We start from the raw sequence: 15,011 nt of genomic DNA, 5'->3' as shown, positions 1-15,011 counted from the left end.
ACAACCTTCAGATACATCAGTGAGACACAGTCCATCACACACTCATCTACATCATGACCTTCACCATCTTCTCCATCACCTGCTTTGCTCTGGTGGCTTCTGCTCTGGGTAAGTGTCTACTTTAGACGTTTGCAAGAATAATGATGGGCAAATATATTTAGAAAAAGCAAAACCTGCATTAAGAGCTTCCTGTCTCATGCTTGTCTCATGAACAATGTGTTATGTTTTGTAATAACAGGTTGTGGAGTGCCTGCGATTAAGCCACAGACGATCGGCAGCAGGATTGTGAATGGACAGGATGCCATCTCTGGTTCTTGGCCCTGGCAGGTCTCTCTTCAGGTAACTCATCTGTTTTTCAAACACACATTTGTCTGCTTTGCTTAAAGAGTAAGTTTCACATTTTCAGTGCTTTTACCTTTGAAACAGCTTTCCAATGGTTTCCACTTCTGTGGAGGATCCCTGATCAACCAGAACTGGGTTCTCACTGCTGCCCACTGCCCTGTCCTGTAAGAGTCTTCAGTTTTCAGTCTGGCAAACATCACATTCAGAAGTGGTTAATAGATGCTCTTTCAGCTTTCTGTCTGTCTTTTAACCATTGACTTTATCTTGCACTTTTTAGGGTTGGCAATCACCGTGTCATTCTTGGAGAACATAATCGTGGCTCCAATGTTGAACCCATCCAGGTCAAATTAGTTTCCAAGGTAACAATGTTTATTAATCTCAGTGGATCAGTGATGAAATCAAAATGAGTGCTCAACCAATGCTTTATGATAGTATACTGACTGTTTATGTTGTTTTAAAAGAAAAAGTTTTCTTTTTCTTTTTTTTTACATAATAACAAACAAATCATTATACCTAAAAAAAAATGTAATAATAATAATAATAATAATAATAATAATAATAATAATAATAATAATAATAATAATAACCTTATAACAATTTCTTGTCATTTATGCAAAGGAGTGATCCAAATGGTTACAAATGTATTTTCATAATTTCCATGAACTTTTGAGTAATTGTTACACATTTATCCAAAGGAATGGCTGATGTATTGAAAGTTAGGTTACACTTTATTTTGACAGTCCACTTTAGACGTTTTACTAACTATAAATAACTTAGTAACTACATGTCAACTACATATCAACTAAATCTCATTATTTGCAGCTACATGTCTACTGACTTTCAGAGCAGACTGTTAGGGTATAGGTTTAGGTTTAGTTGAAGAAGTTTACAATGAAAGTGTTAGAAGACAGTATGCAGACAGAAAACTACTAACTTAGTTTACATGTAGTTGCAACATTACTTACTGTTAGTAGAATGTCTAAAGTGGACTATCGAAAGAAAGTGTTACCGAAAGTTATTCAGCTGTGTTTTTTATTGGCTGACCTGATATTTAAGCACTGAAAAAAAAAAACAGTTAAAATGTGTGAAGCAAAAAAAAAAAAAAGATGAAAAATATATTGTCATTCTTAAAATTCATGCTCTGAGGTCATCTATACTCCTACAAGTTGCCAAAATGACCTTTCAACATGCATTTAAAATAAGCAGCACATAGAGGCAATAGTTAGGTTAAAATAATAGAAGGGTTAAAGCAACAAAAATAAATTAATCTAATATCTTAGTTCACCATTCATTAAGGCAACTTTCAGCATTGATCCCACTTTTCTGTATCTGCAGGTCATCACCCATCCGCTCTACAACAGGGCGACCTTCAACAATGACATTGCTCTGCTGAAACTGTCGTCTCCAGTCACACTGACTCCCCGTATCTCTCCTGTATGTCTGGCTCCATCAACCCTCAGCATCCTGCCTGGATCCCGCTGCTTCACCACTGGCTGGGGTAGAACTGCCACCACAAGTAAGTCATCTGTAAAACAAAAATATACTGAGAGAATAACAACACATCTGTTAACTGTGCAAGACAATGTGTCATGATTTCCTCTCTTTTTAGCGAGCCCACTGATCCTACAGCAGACAGGTGTACCCATCATAAGTCCTACTTTGTGCAAGCAGATCTGGGGTCAGAACACTATCACTGATGCTATGATCTGTGCTGGAGCCTCTGGTTCCTCATCTTGCCAGGTATATGAAGACAGATCAAGAAACACATTACCATCTCAGTGTTGCTGCTGTTCAAATCAAATCTGTGTTTTTCTCAGGGTGATTCTGGTGGTCCTCTGGTGTGTGAGCGTTCAGGGGTCTGGTCTCTGGTGGGCTCGGTGTCCGCAGGAACAAGCAATTGTGACACCCGTTTCCCTGGAATCTACGCCCGCATCTCCCCACTGCGCTCCTGGATCGACAGGACTATCGCTTCCAACTAGAGCACCATTCTGAGTGTTTATCCTCCAGAGAAAGAGCATGCAGTTTTAAGTCATTAAGATGTAATACAGCTGATCTATGTTGGTGTTTTTTTGTTTGTTTTTTCAGTCTGTCTGTGGTTCCAGTGATCTGGCTGTTATACTTCATGTTACTTCTACTTCTGTTTTCTTGTTCCAGCTGTACAAATATTTTGATAAAAGATAAATAAATAAAAAATAAGTGTACTGAAGAGTAAATTTTATTTTATATTTACCCCACCTGTGGGGGGAAATGAGCCCTTGGTACAAATGAGTCATGAAAACTCTTTAATAAATAGATTTTATATATATATATATATATATATATATATATATATATATATATATATATATATATATATATATATATATATATATATATATATATATATTTACCATTTTAACTAGTGAAATTGTTAATTGTTGACATCAAGAATTCATATTCATTTAAGGAATTAAAGTCAAAATGGCTCACCATTGTCCTACAGACATTCTTTTAAAGGTTTTTAGTGGCTTTATTTTTTATAAATTACCAGATGGCACTGTTTTTCGACAGACTGGAAGCTTTGAATCTTCTCTCGAAACAGTCAGAGGAAAGTTTTTAGAGTCTCAGACCTGTTTTCCGCGTTTGGTTAGGGGACATTCGACATTTACCCTTTAACACACCAAACAAAAACTACAAATTAATAAAACAAACTTTACATCAACTACATATTTCTTGCATTTAAATGGAGTTAATTGGTTAACAGATGTTCAAGAGCAGGGGCACGCCCCAAACGGTCACCTGACTTCCTGAAACCTCCATATGTCGGGTCACCTCATACCATACTGTTTGCTTGTTTCTCTAGAACCCACACTTTTCTCCTTTTCTCTTCCATTCAGCCAACCTTATCCCACATTCTCTTTCTTTCAGGTTGTATCAGGGGTCCTAATTGTCTGGCTTTAATATATGATAGAGATGGTACCCCCACCCTGAGTCTCTCTGATCCATCAATTCTAGATTCTCTGATCAACTAACAGTTTCATAGCTTGTTTGTGGCGTGGTCCTTGTTAGTGAATTATTTGTAGAATACATTTACCAGATTAGACTTTCATGAAAACATATGCATTTGGTTTGTAAAAGAGAGTGTTTTAAATGTTTGGTCTGCATTTTCATTGCATTTACAATGTTTTGACCAGCAGGTGCACACTGTGGCGAAATGGTGAATTATTTTGCAGATCACTTGATTCAATTGATTCAGAACTTCGAAATTATTTCCTCTAATTTGCTCAAAGGGTGATTGAATGAAACAATGAATAGTGACCTATACAGGTTTCTCAGAATATGTAAATTACCCCATATATTTGATTGTGTTGTTTTCTGAGAAAGTTTGAAAACTGATTGCCTTTGCTTGCATTAAAAAAAAGAAAACTGATTCCATTATTTATTAACTTTGGGGTCAATTTGACCCCATTCAATATGTAAATACATTATTAAAATTTTGTTTTTTTCTTCAGATTTAATACATTTTCCTAATTTAATGGGACCAACTCTGTAAACATAAAATTAACCTGAAGGTATTTTTTTAATGTCCTGTACACAATGTGTAGCATCGGTGTTCCTTGGGGTCAATTTGACCCCAGGCTCTTTTAGCTGTATAAAACATAAGAAATATAAAAATTTTACACACATTTGTTTTGATTGTTTTAAGGTCACTATAACATGTTATAATTATATAATTTTCATTATAATTTAACTTATTTAATATTATATATAAAAAAAAACTTTGATATTTCCTGTGCCATGGGGAGGGGAAAACCTAATTTTCATGGTTTACCAAACAAAGGGGAGGAGCAAACATTATAAAAGCATGAACAGAAGCATTCTAAACCATTTCTGTGTGCTCTCTATGTTCTCCATCTCTCTCATTTGAAAATGACCTCTAAGGAAAGATTTTCTGTCAATGAGATTTTGTCACAGGTTTTTGACAGTGAAAGTGACATAGAGGAGAATGTGTCTGAAACAGATGATAATATTGAGGACCCTGATTATGAGGCATCCTCCTCAGATGAGAATGAGACTCCTAATGTTGACCCTCCTGTTGCCTCTCAACCACCCCCTGAGGGGGCATATCTTGTAGCTATATATAATTTAAATATAGGGCAAACTAGCCTTATCTTCTATTCAAAAATATAATATGAAAGCCAATGACCAGAGTTCTGACTTTATTTTTGACTACCATCGAACAAAGAAAATTATGAATATACAAGCAAAAACAAACAACCCAATAAATATAATGTGTTAGTACTGTGTAAAGAAAATTAATTTACAATATTATAAAGCTTTCCAGAAAGAAAGAAAAAGTAATGTAAAAAAATGTAAGAGATGTTCTCGTGCAGGTGAGATAAGATATTTTTGAGAAACTTTTCCGACCAGTTTATTATTTTTAATTTTATCTAAACTGATTGAGGTTTTACAGAAACAGATATTAGTTCTTTATGTTTCACCTTACTGTAACATATTTAAACAAGGTTGAATACAAGATTAGTTACCATTACAGACTTATTGGGAAAGCAGATAATCTAGTGCAAGTATAGCTGAAACGCTTAAGGAAGCACTTTACATGATATAATGATTAAAATTTAAACCCAGAAAAAAATAAATAAATAAATAAATAAATAATTCTAATTCAAAACATTTCAAAACATACAATGAGAAAGACGAAACCATGATATCTCTCAAGGAAATAGAAGTCTTAAACCTCTTCATGAGGTCAAAGAATGGAGAATTCAGCCTCTTAGCTTGTAAGACATTAGTTCTGGACAAGAAAAAGTTAGATTGTCTCCAGCGACAACAGAAGTAAATAGAAAGTTATGGTTACTGTATTTAGACATCTTGGCCAGAAATCAAATTCTAACAAAATCTGGCCAAACCACACTTAGCTCTAGATGAGCTGGATTATCTTGTTAGTTTTTGTTGATTCTCAGAAGGAGACGGATGTGGTAAATATAAAAATGTTTTGAAAGCAGTTTCCGCTAAGAAAGAATCACATTCAGAAATTTGATTGAAAGAAATTAGAAAAAAGGAGTTTTCACATGTTGATTATGTAAAGTACTTCACCTGATCTGTATTTCTTGAAAAACCTTAAAAAAGTTTTGTATTGTGTACAAACGATTCCCAATGCTTTTTATGGTGCACATTCATATAAACGTTCAGCCACATTAAATCAAAATAACGTCTTAACAGCTAACTTTGAATTTAACTGTGTATTAATTTTAAATGCAACTGTAAAAAAGTAATTCTCCAAAATCAGTTGTATTAAAAATAAATAAATACATAGAATACAAGCATTGTAATGTACCAATGTGCATTGGTACAAAAATAAATAAGAAAAAATATTATAGCTTAATAGAGTTCACTGTAATATAGTGCTTTCTAAAAACTAATGCCAGAAACACATGTGATGTTGCTGAGGAGGGCAGTTAAAGTAAAATAGCCAAATAAATATGTTGAGAGAAAATGGTTGACTTGATGCCATCTCTTTTCAGTGGCTATGATAAGAAGTCATATGATAACAATTTTGCTTGTTTTATCTAAACTGCTGTTATAAACTAATATTAGAACATTTATTTCCACTTCAGCGCAGTTCTCAGAACTGAAAATTTCAGTCTCTTCCTGTTCAGCAGCACTGACTTGAGTGACCTAAACATCACATCAGACAACAACAAAACTGTTTCCCAACAAAATAATTTCATAACATATTTACAGAAGTATGATGCTTCTCAAAGAAATAGAAAAGCCACAAATACCTTCTCAAGGTAAAACAATGGAGTATTCACCCTCTTCACACGTGAGAGATCATCTCTGGACAATTAAGAAACAGATTGTCTCCAGCATACCAGATCTAAACATTCCTCAGCTATGAGCTCATTGGAGCTGATGGGATGGACCTCCATCACGTCTCAGATTTATCAGCTGCTGTAAATGATATAAAAGCAAGAGAGACAACCTTCAGATACATCAGTGAGACACAGTCCATCACACACTCATCTACATCATGACCTTCACCATCTTCTCCATCACCTGCTTTGCTCTGGTGGCTTCTGCTCTGGGTAAGTGTCTCCTGTACAGTTTTGCAAGAATAATGATGGGCAGATATATTTAGAAAAAGCAAAACCTGTGTTAAGAGCTTCCTGTCTCATGCTTGTCTCATGAACAATGTGTTATGTTTTGTAATAACAGGTTGTGGAGTGCCTGCGATTAAGCCACAGACGATCGGCAGCAGGATTGTGAATGGACAGGATGCCATCTCTGGTTCTTGGCCCTGGCAGGTCTCTCTTCAGGTAACTCATCTGTTTTTCAAACACACATTTGTCTGCTTTGCTTAAAGAGTAAGTTTCACGTTTTTAGTGCTTTTACCTTTGAAACAGCTGTCCAATGGTTTCCACTTCTGTGGAGGATCCCTGATCAACCAGAACTGGGTTCTCACTGCTGCCCACTGCCCTGTCCTGTAAGAGTCTTCAGTCTGGCAAACATCACATTCAGAAGTGGTTAATAGATGCTCTTTCAGCTTTCTGTCTGTCTTTTAACCATTGACTTTATCTTGCACTTTTTAGGGTTGGCAATCACCGTGTCATTCTTGGAGAACATGATCGTGGCTCCAATGTTGAACCCATCCAGGTCAAATTAGTTTCCAAGGTAACAATGTTTATTAATCTCAGTGGATCAGTGATGAAATCAAAATGAATGATCAATTTATGACTGTTTATGTTTTTTTAAAGCAATTTTTTTTTACCCAAAATCTTTAAATACCCAATTCATCCTTAAATTTAAACAAAATGTGTTGTTGATAATAATAATAATAATAATAATAATAATAATAATAATAATAATAATAATAATAATAATAATAATAAATTATTGTCATTTATTCAAAGGAGTTATACAGTTTTTTATTGGCTGACCTGATTTTAAAATACTGAACAAAAAGTAAAAAAGTATCACGTACAAAAAAGGTAATAAATATTTTATTGTCATTTTCAAAATTGATGTTCTGAGGTCATTTATATTCTAGTACACTAATAAAAGTCGCCAAAATGACCTTTAAGCATGCACTTAAAATTTTCAGCACATATGTAATAGAAAAAAAAGTTTAAAAAAAAGGGTTAAAATAACGGAAAGAAAGTCATCTAATATCTTAGTTTTCCAATCATAAAGGCAGCTTTCAGCATTGATCCCTCTTTTCTGTATCTGCAGGTCATCACCCATCCACTCTACAACAGGGCGACCTTCAACAATGACATTGCTCTGCTGAAACTGTCGTCTCCAGTCACACTGACTCCCCGTATCTCTCCTGTATGTCTGGCTCCATCAACCCTCAGCATCCTGCCTGGAACCCGCTGCTTCACCACTGGCTGGGGTAGAACTGCCACTACAAGTAAGTCATCTATAAAACAAAAATATACTGAGAGAATAACAACACATCTGTTAACTGTGCAAGACAATGTGTCATGATTTCCTCTCTTTTTAGCGAGGCCACTGATCCTACAGCAGACAGGTGTACCCATCATAAGTCCTACTTTGTGCAAGCAGATCTGGGGTCAGAACACTATCACTGATGCTATGATCTGTGCTGGAGCCTCTGGTTCCTCATCTTGCCAGGTATATGAAGACAGATCAAGAAACACATTACCATCTCAGTGTTGCTGCTGTTCAAATCAAATCTGTGTTTTTCTCAGGGTGATTCTGGTGGTCCTCTGGTGTGTGAGCGTTCAGGGGTCTGGTCTCTGGTGGGCTCGTTGTCTGCAGGAACAAGCATTTGTGACACCCGTTTCCCTGGGATCTACGCCCGCATCTCCCCACTGCGCTCCTGGATCGACAGGACTATCGCTTCCAACTAGAGCACCATTCTGAGAATTTATGAAGAAAATTAAGTTTTAAGTCATTAATATGTAATAAGCTGATCTCTGTTGGTTGTGTTTTTTCAGTCTTTCTTTGGTTCCAGTGATCCAGTCACTTCATGTTACTGTTTTCTTGTTCCAGCTGTACAAATATTTCAATTAAAGATGAATAAAAAATGAAGTCTACTGAAGAGTGAATGTAATGATTTTAATAATTAAAAATGTACTCACTAAATTGCCATTATCAGCATACTATAGTAATGTAGCAAAATGAAATATAAATTAAATTTTCTTTAAAACCTATATATTAATTATATATATATATATATATATATATATATATATATATATATATATATATATATATATATATATATATATTACTTTAATTTGCAATTTAAACATGTTTTCCACATTCACAGTAACAGATGATAGACAACAGTGATACAAGTAACAGACACGAGTGCAGACAAAGCTACAAGATACTCACTTTAAAGCAAATCAAAAGTATGTTCACAACCGGACAGTTCCTTTACCAGCAAATACAACGTCAGCCACAACATTTAAAAAATAAATAAATAAAATAATATCCCTCTGATAACACAATCATGTTGAAGACCTTCATCCACTTTTGTACATAAGACGATACAAATCGATCTCTGTCCTCCATCCATGGTGCTGAACCTGTGACATGTTTCATCAGAAGCCGAAGAAACCTGAAGAGAAAATTTGCCATTAGAATATGACAAAAACTGGCATCCAGTTTACTTAGTCAGAAAATCAATAAAACTGAACTCATAGCAGAAGACATGTTTTCTTATCAAGTACTGAATAATGCTAATTGATATCAGATTGTTTCAGATTTATACACTTTTAGTAGTTACATTTTTATAATTAAATTTACTGAATGAGTTACTTAGCACCTTTCTGATAATTGTTTCTTAGCCAAATTTAAGTGAATGACTTGAAAGCACTTTGTTTTCCAAATCTATTAAAATACCTCATGAACTGAAATTGCAATACTGTCATTATTTTCATTGTCATGAATACTATAAAATGATGTTAAGGGTAAATTATTCTTCTGTCAAACACAGAGTGCTTCATAAGGTTGATTATGGAAAACACTTGACTGAACTGATTGAGGTGTTACAGAAACTTATATTAGTGCTTTATGTTTCACTTTAGTGTGACATATTTACACAAGGTTGAATACAGGATTAGTAAGACATTAGCTCTGGAGAACGAAAAGTTTGATTGTCTCCAGCGATAATACGATCTCATTAGGGCAAAGACTGTGAAAAAATCTATATTCCATATGTCCTTCAGCACTTTGTCACTTAAAGCCATTATGCTAAATATTCTGGCATATTGAGTGCTGTGATTTCACTGATAACTGAATCTGAAGGATGTTTCTCAGAACAGACTACACTAACAACATTATATAACATTAGGAAGATCAGGCATTTCTTTCAGAATATGCGACACAACTCTGTGTTCAAGCTCTTGTTCTGTCCAGGCTGGACTATTGCAATGCTCTCTTGGCAGGTCTTGCAGCCAGTTCTATCAAACCTCTTCAAGTATTTCAAAATGCAGCCGCAAGATTAATCTTAACGAGTTGAAAAGAACACACGTCTCACCTCTGTTCAGCCATTTGCACTGGCTACCAGTAGCTCGCTTAAAATTCAAGGCATCAATGTTTGCCTACAAAACCACCACTGGCTCTGCACCCTGTTACCTAAATTCATTACTTCAAAGTTAGGTGCCCTCTAGAAGCTTGTACTCTGCAAATGAACGATGCATAATTGTGCCATCTCAAAAAGGCTTTCCTGGTGGAATGACCAGTCCAACTCCATCCTCGCTATCTTCAAGAAATGACTAAAAACACATCTTTATTTGACACTTAAAATCTAGCACTTTCTATTCTATTTTAATGTTACTTTATCTATTTATCTTTTTTTCTATCTATTCTTTTTATATTGGCTTATCATTATTGTTATTGTTATTTAATTATTATTTTTTTTGTTTACCTTTTTATTTATAAACCATCCTAACACTTGTTTTTCTCTATTTTGATGTACAGAAGACTACAGAATACGGAAGCTAGAGCATTATGACAAAACTTCACGATTAATAAATTCATTATCATCATGATGACAAACAGAAGGCAGACTGGATATGTTAAGTTGAGCATCTCTACAATGATTTCCAATGAACTGCATTTTAGTTTATGTCTCTTTCTTTCTTTCTTTCTTTCTTTCTTTCTTTCTTTCTTTCTTTCTTTCTTTCTTTCTTTCTTTCTTTCTCACAAAAGCAGAACTGGTAACGTTACATTCTCGCCCAGTCTGAGACAATGACAAGCTACTGACCAGACAAACTAGTGAGCTCAAGAGCAGGGAACTGTCCAGGAGCTTATTAGAGACTAATGTGAACATCACTGTTGTGAATTATTTTAGATGAAAATTATACCAGGCATTAGTAATATAAACTTAGCCATGATGTAAGTAAAACATCATTTACAATTAGACGGTGTATGTAATTACTATAATTAGGCTTTCTAAAAATAACTTATAATGCCAGAAATGCCCGTGAAGTTGCTGAGGAGAGCATTTCAAGTAAAATAGCTAAATAAATATGTTGAGAGAAAATGGTTGACTAGATGCTATCTCTTTTCAGTGGCTATGATAAGATGTCCTATAAGAACTATTTAGCTTGTTTTATCTAAACTGCTGTTATAAACTAATATTAGAACTTTTATTTCCACTTCAGAGAAGTTCTCGTAACTGACCATTTCTGTCTCTTCCTGTTCAGCAACATTGACTTAGTGACTTAAACATCACATCAGACAACAAAAAAAAGTTCCCTTACTAAATCATTTTATAACATATAATTACAGAAGTATGATGCTTCTCGAGGAAATAAAAAAGCCGTCTCAAGGTCAAAGAATGGAGAATACACCCTCTTCGCACGAAAGACTTCATCTCTGGACAATGAAGATGCAAATTGTCTCCAGTGATAACTGTCTCCAGCGACTGTCCAGGAGCTTATTAAAGACTAATGTGAACATCACTGTTGTGAATTATCATCTCTGAACGCCTGCAGAATTTTAGATGAAAATTATACCAGGCATTAGAAATATATACTTAGTCAAGTAAGACATCATGCACATTTAGACTGTATGTAATTACTATAATTATGCATTCTAAAAAAATAATGACAGAAATGCATGTGATGATGCTGAGGAGAGCAGTTCAAGTAAAATAGCTAAATAAATATGTTGAGAGAAAATGGTTGACTAGATGCCATCTCTTTTCAGTGGATATGATAAGATGTCCTATAAGAACTATTTTGCTTGTTTTATCTAAACTGCTGTTATAAACTAATATTAGAACTTTTATTTTCACTTAAGTGAAGTTCTCATAAGTGACAATTTCAGTCTCTTCCTGTTCAGCAACATTGACTTAGTGACTTAAACATCACATCAGACAACAACAACAACAAAAATGTTTTCCATCAAAATCCTTTCATAACATACATACAAGTGAAAGTATAATTCTTCTCAAGGAAATAGAAAAACCACGAACACCTTCTCAAGGTAAAAGAATTGATAATTCACCATCTTCACACGTAAGAGATCATCTCTGGACAATTAAGAAACAGATTGTCTCCAGCATACCAGATCTAAACATTCCTCAGCTATGAGCTCATTGGAGCTGATGGGATGGACCTCCATCACGTCTCAGATTTATCAGCTGCTGTAGATGATATAAAAGCAAGAGAGACAACCTAAATGTAGCAGAATGGCGCACGGTCAGGTGGTAAAATTACCAATTAGAGAAATCCTATGTTTGACTACACCTCCTGGATTACACCGAAATAACTGCCCTAAGCTAGAACGCACGTGCTGGAGATGTATTTATAATCACAGGATCGTTTTTACTGACGAGATGCGCATGAACATCGCATTTGTTTTTTGCACAGCCCAAACATCTTAACAAACAGCGTTGCCCTTTGTGTAGTAAGTTACAGAAACTGTTAAACGCATCAACTTAAATAATAAAATACACTTACCGGTTGTGGCCCAAAAACAACGCTTTCTCCAGACAAAGAGATCTGCTCCATGTTTCAAAAATAATCTTTGTGCGAATCCGGCATTAAACTGATTGAGATTGAGGAAGTTGTTCTCAGCAAGCTGTCCTCAGCAAAATGAGCTGCACATAGTTTTACATGTGGATTATAATTTTCGGGAACCGAGTTAAACATAAATTGTAACCATTAATCTCCAAGTATAGGGTCCCTGGGAAGCCCAAAAAAAAATGATTGGACTCTGAGATGAAAATAACAGCGTTTCAATGACATGTCGAACACAAACGCAGCTCTTCTTCCTTCTCCGTCGGAGCTCAACAAGAACACACCCCCTGTTTGTGAATTCATGTGGGTGGAGGTTAGTCAAAAAACTGTTTTAGTGACGTCATTACTGCAGGAACTAGAGGGATGCAGTCCAAAAGGATCATTTTTTGAAGGTGAATTCTGTTAAATCAAATATCTCGCTTGGCATTGAACTTTGAGCTTTAGAACTTTACATATATTATTTATACTCTAACAACAACATTACACACTAACTAAAGTTTAAAACATGGGATCACGAAGAAGGGGACCTTTAAATCCACACAAAACAGACAGACCCAAATAAGTTCCGGACAAATCAAGACAAAAGCAGTGCAAAGCAGTGGTGCAGTCAATTACTTGATGTTAATTAAGCTTCAATTAAGATCATTGGAAACCCCTGGACGTGCCACCAAACCAAGGAAACAGTACGATGCTGCAATTCACATGGTCGCTCACCATGCAGGATTAAAGCTACTTGCAGGCCCATATCTGGAGACTGGGCAATCGTCAGCAGGATTGTGAATGGACAGAATGCCATTTCTGGTTCTTGGCCCTGGCAGGTCTCTCTTCAGGTAAAGATGAACACCGAGCCGAGCCAGATAACGAACAAAAGATTGACTCTTCTCGAGTCAAGAACCGTTTCTTTCAGATGCGTCCGATTCGAGAACCGAGGAGCTGATGATACTGCGCATCTGTGATACAGCGTGAATCAGACCGACACACAGAGCGTCTGAACCAAACTGATTCTTTTGGTGATTGATGCTGAACTGATTCTGTGCTAGTGTTATGAGCGCGGGTAAACCGAAGGCTTGAATGAAGGGCAATCATCGCAAATGATGCCATTAAGTCGAGCACAAAAGAAGCGGTGAACCATTTTCTTCAACCGGTTTATTGAATCGAACTGTTTTTTGATAATCAATCAGATAATCAATCTTTTGTTCATTATCTGGCTCGGCTCGATGTTCATCTTCAGTTCTCTCTTCACAGCAGTTCAGTCAGTGTACTGTTTGTGTAAATGAATTACTCTGTGATATTGGTTTGTTTGAACTCAGAGAGAGTCTAAGCCACATTAAAAAAGTTAACAGCTTAAATCATTTGTGGATTAATGCGTATTGGAGATGCGAACCGTTTAAAAGATTCAGTTCGATTTGGTGAACTGGTTCAAAAAGATCCGGTTACATCGAATGATTAGTTCACGAACCGGATATCACAAACTGCATTGTTTTGAACTCTCTCACAACAGACACGGAAGAGAAGACAATGATGAATAAAGTCGTAGTTTTTGCTATTTTTGGACCAAAATGTATTTTCGATGCTTCAAAAAATTCTAACTGACCCTCTGATGTCACATGGACTACTTTGATGATGTTTTTCTAACCTTTCTGGACATGGACAGTATACCGTACACACAGCTTCAATGGAGGGACTGAGAGCTCTCGGACTAAATCTAAAATATCTTAAACTGTGTTCCAAAAATAAACTGAGGTCTCACAGGTTTGGAATGACATGAGGGTGAGTTATTAATAACATAATTTAAATTTTTTTCGATGAACTAACCCTTTAAGTAAAGTCACAGAATAGCACAGCATTGCGTAACTCACAAAAAAAATTATAGTATTAAGTTTTACTTTAGCCCAGATCTCAACTGATATACTTTAATCATAGTGTGAAATAATCCCACAAATGTATTTCCTTCCTCTTCAGTATCATTGTCTTGAACGGCTTGCCAAGGTTGAATACTGGATAAGTTAACGTCACAGTCTTATTGGGAAAGCATTTTACTGCAAGTATAGTAGACACACTTAAGGAAGCACTTTACATGATATATTGAATTCAATTTCAACACAACAGCAACAAAAACACCTTCTAATCCAAAACACTTTATAACATTCATTGAGAGAAGTGAATAATGATAATTCTCAAGGAAATAAACTGAAGTCTTAAACCCCTTCATGAGGTCAAACAATGGAGAATTCATCCTCTTTGCACGCAAGACATCAGCTCTGGACAATGAAGATGCAGAATTTCTCCAGCATAACAGATCTAAACATTCCTCAGCTATGAGCTCATTGGAGCTGATGGGATGGACCTCCATCACGTCTCAGATTTATCAGCTGCTGTAAATGATATAAAAAGCAAGAGTGACGACCTACGAATATATCAGTGATATACAGTCCATCACACACTCATCTACATCATGACCTTCACCATCTTCTCCATCACCTGCTTTGCTCTGGTGGCTTCTGCTCTGGGTAAGTGTCTCCTTTAGTTTGCAAGTATAAGGATGGGCAAATATGGAAAATGGAAAACCAAAAGTAGGAGCTCCCTGTCTCGTGCTTGTCTCATGAACAATGTGTTATGTTTTGTAATAACAGGTTGTGGAGTGCCTGCGATTAAGCCACAGACGAT

The 15,011-nt window shown here is 35.7% G+C and overlaps 3 protein-coding genes across 3 annotated transcripts in view; all 3 read left to right on the top strand.

Annotated features, from left to right (window-relative positions):
• Positions 1-2,541, top strand: LOC113099205 (chymotrypsin-like protease CTRL-1). Its single transcript, XM_026264304.1, has 7 exons — positions 1-108; positions 239-339; positions 427-506; positions 620-701; positions 1,678-1,858; positions 1,952-2,082; positions 2,160-2,541. Exons 1-7 carry the CDS (start codon positions 54-56, stop codon positions 2,319-2,321), a joined length of 792 nt encoding a protein of 263 aa, XP_026120089.1. The 5' UTR covers positions 1-53; the 3' UTR covers positions 2,322-2,541.
• A 3,779-nt stretch (positions 2,542-6,320) lies between these two features.
• LOC113099209 (chymotrypsin-like protease CTRL-1) lies at positions 6,321-8,346 on the top strand. The gene is made up of 7 exons (XM_026264311.1): positions 6,321-6,428; positions 6,559-6,659; positions 6,747-6,826; positions 6,933-7,014; positions 7,573-7,753; positions 7,847-7,977; positions 8,055-8,346. The coding sequence occupies exons 1-7, from the start codon at positions 6,374-6,376 to the stop codon at positions 8,214-8,216; spliced, it is 792 nt and encodes a 263-aa protein (XP_026120096.1). The 5' UTR covers positions 6,321-6,373; the 3' UTR covers positions 8,217-8,346.
• A 6,429-nt stretch (positions 8,347-14,775) lies between these two features.
• The window catches only part of LOC113099210 (chymotrypsin-like protease CTRL-1), a 1,937-nt gene continuing 1,701 nt past the window's right edge, over positions 14,776-15,011 (top strand). The window contains exons 1-2 of the mRNA XM_026264312.1: positions 14,776-14,854; positions 14,978-15,011. The exon at positions 14,978-15,011 is cut by the window's right edge and continues 67 nt beyond it. Of these exons, the coding sequence (XP_026120097.1) occupies positions 14,800-14,854; positions 14,978-15,011 (89 nt within the window). The 5' untranslated portion in view covers positions 14,776-14,799. The remainder of the gene's footprint in view (positions 14,855-14,977) is intronic.

This window comes from Carassius auratus, unplaced genomic scaffold (assembly GCF_003368295.1).
Source record: "Carassius auratus strain Wakin unplaced genomic scaffold, ASM336829v1 scaf_tig00216880, whole genome shotgun sequence".
Taxonomy (NCBI): Eukaryota; Metazoa; Chordata; class Actinopteri; order Cypriniformes; family Cyprinidae; genus Carassius; species Carassius auratus.
Note: the sequence above shows the minus strand (reverse complement) of the source record. Positions and strands in the feature narration are given on the sequence as shown.

Bases quoted from the DNA above. Each gene is read 5' to 3' on its own strand.
- LOC113099209 (XM_026264311.1), top strand. From the start codon at position 6,374: ATGACCTTCACCATCTTCTCCATCACCTGCTTTGCTCTGGTGGCTTCT. The intron at 6,429-6,558 runs GTAAGTGTCTCC...TTGTAATAACAG, and splicing joins TCTGGTGGCTTCTGCTCTGG to GTTGTGGAGTGCCTGCGATT. The intron at 7,978-8,054 runs GTATATGAAGAC...TGTTTTTCTCAG, and splicing joins CTGGTTCCTCATCTTGCCAG to GGTGATTCTGGTGGTCCTCT.
- LOC113099205 (XM_026264304.1), top strand. From the start codon at position 54: ATGACCTTCACCATCTTCTCCATCACCTGCTTTGCTCTGGTGGCTTCT. The intron at 340-426 runs GTAACTCATCTG...CCTTTGAAACAG, and splicing joins CCTGGCAGGTCTCTCTTCAG to CTTTCCAATGGTTTCCACTT. The intron at 507-619 runs GTAAGAGTCTTC...TGCACTTTTTAG, and splicing joins GCTGCCCACTGCCCTGTCCT to GGTTGGCAATCACCGTGTCA.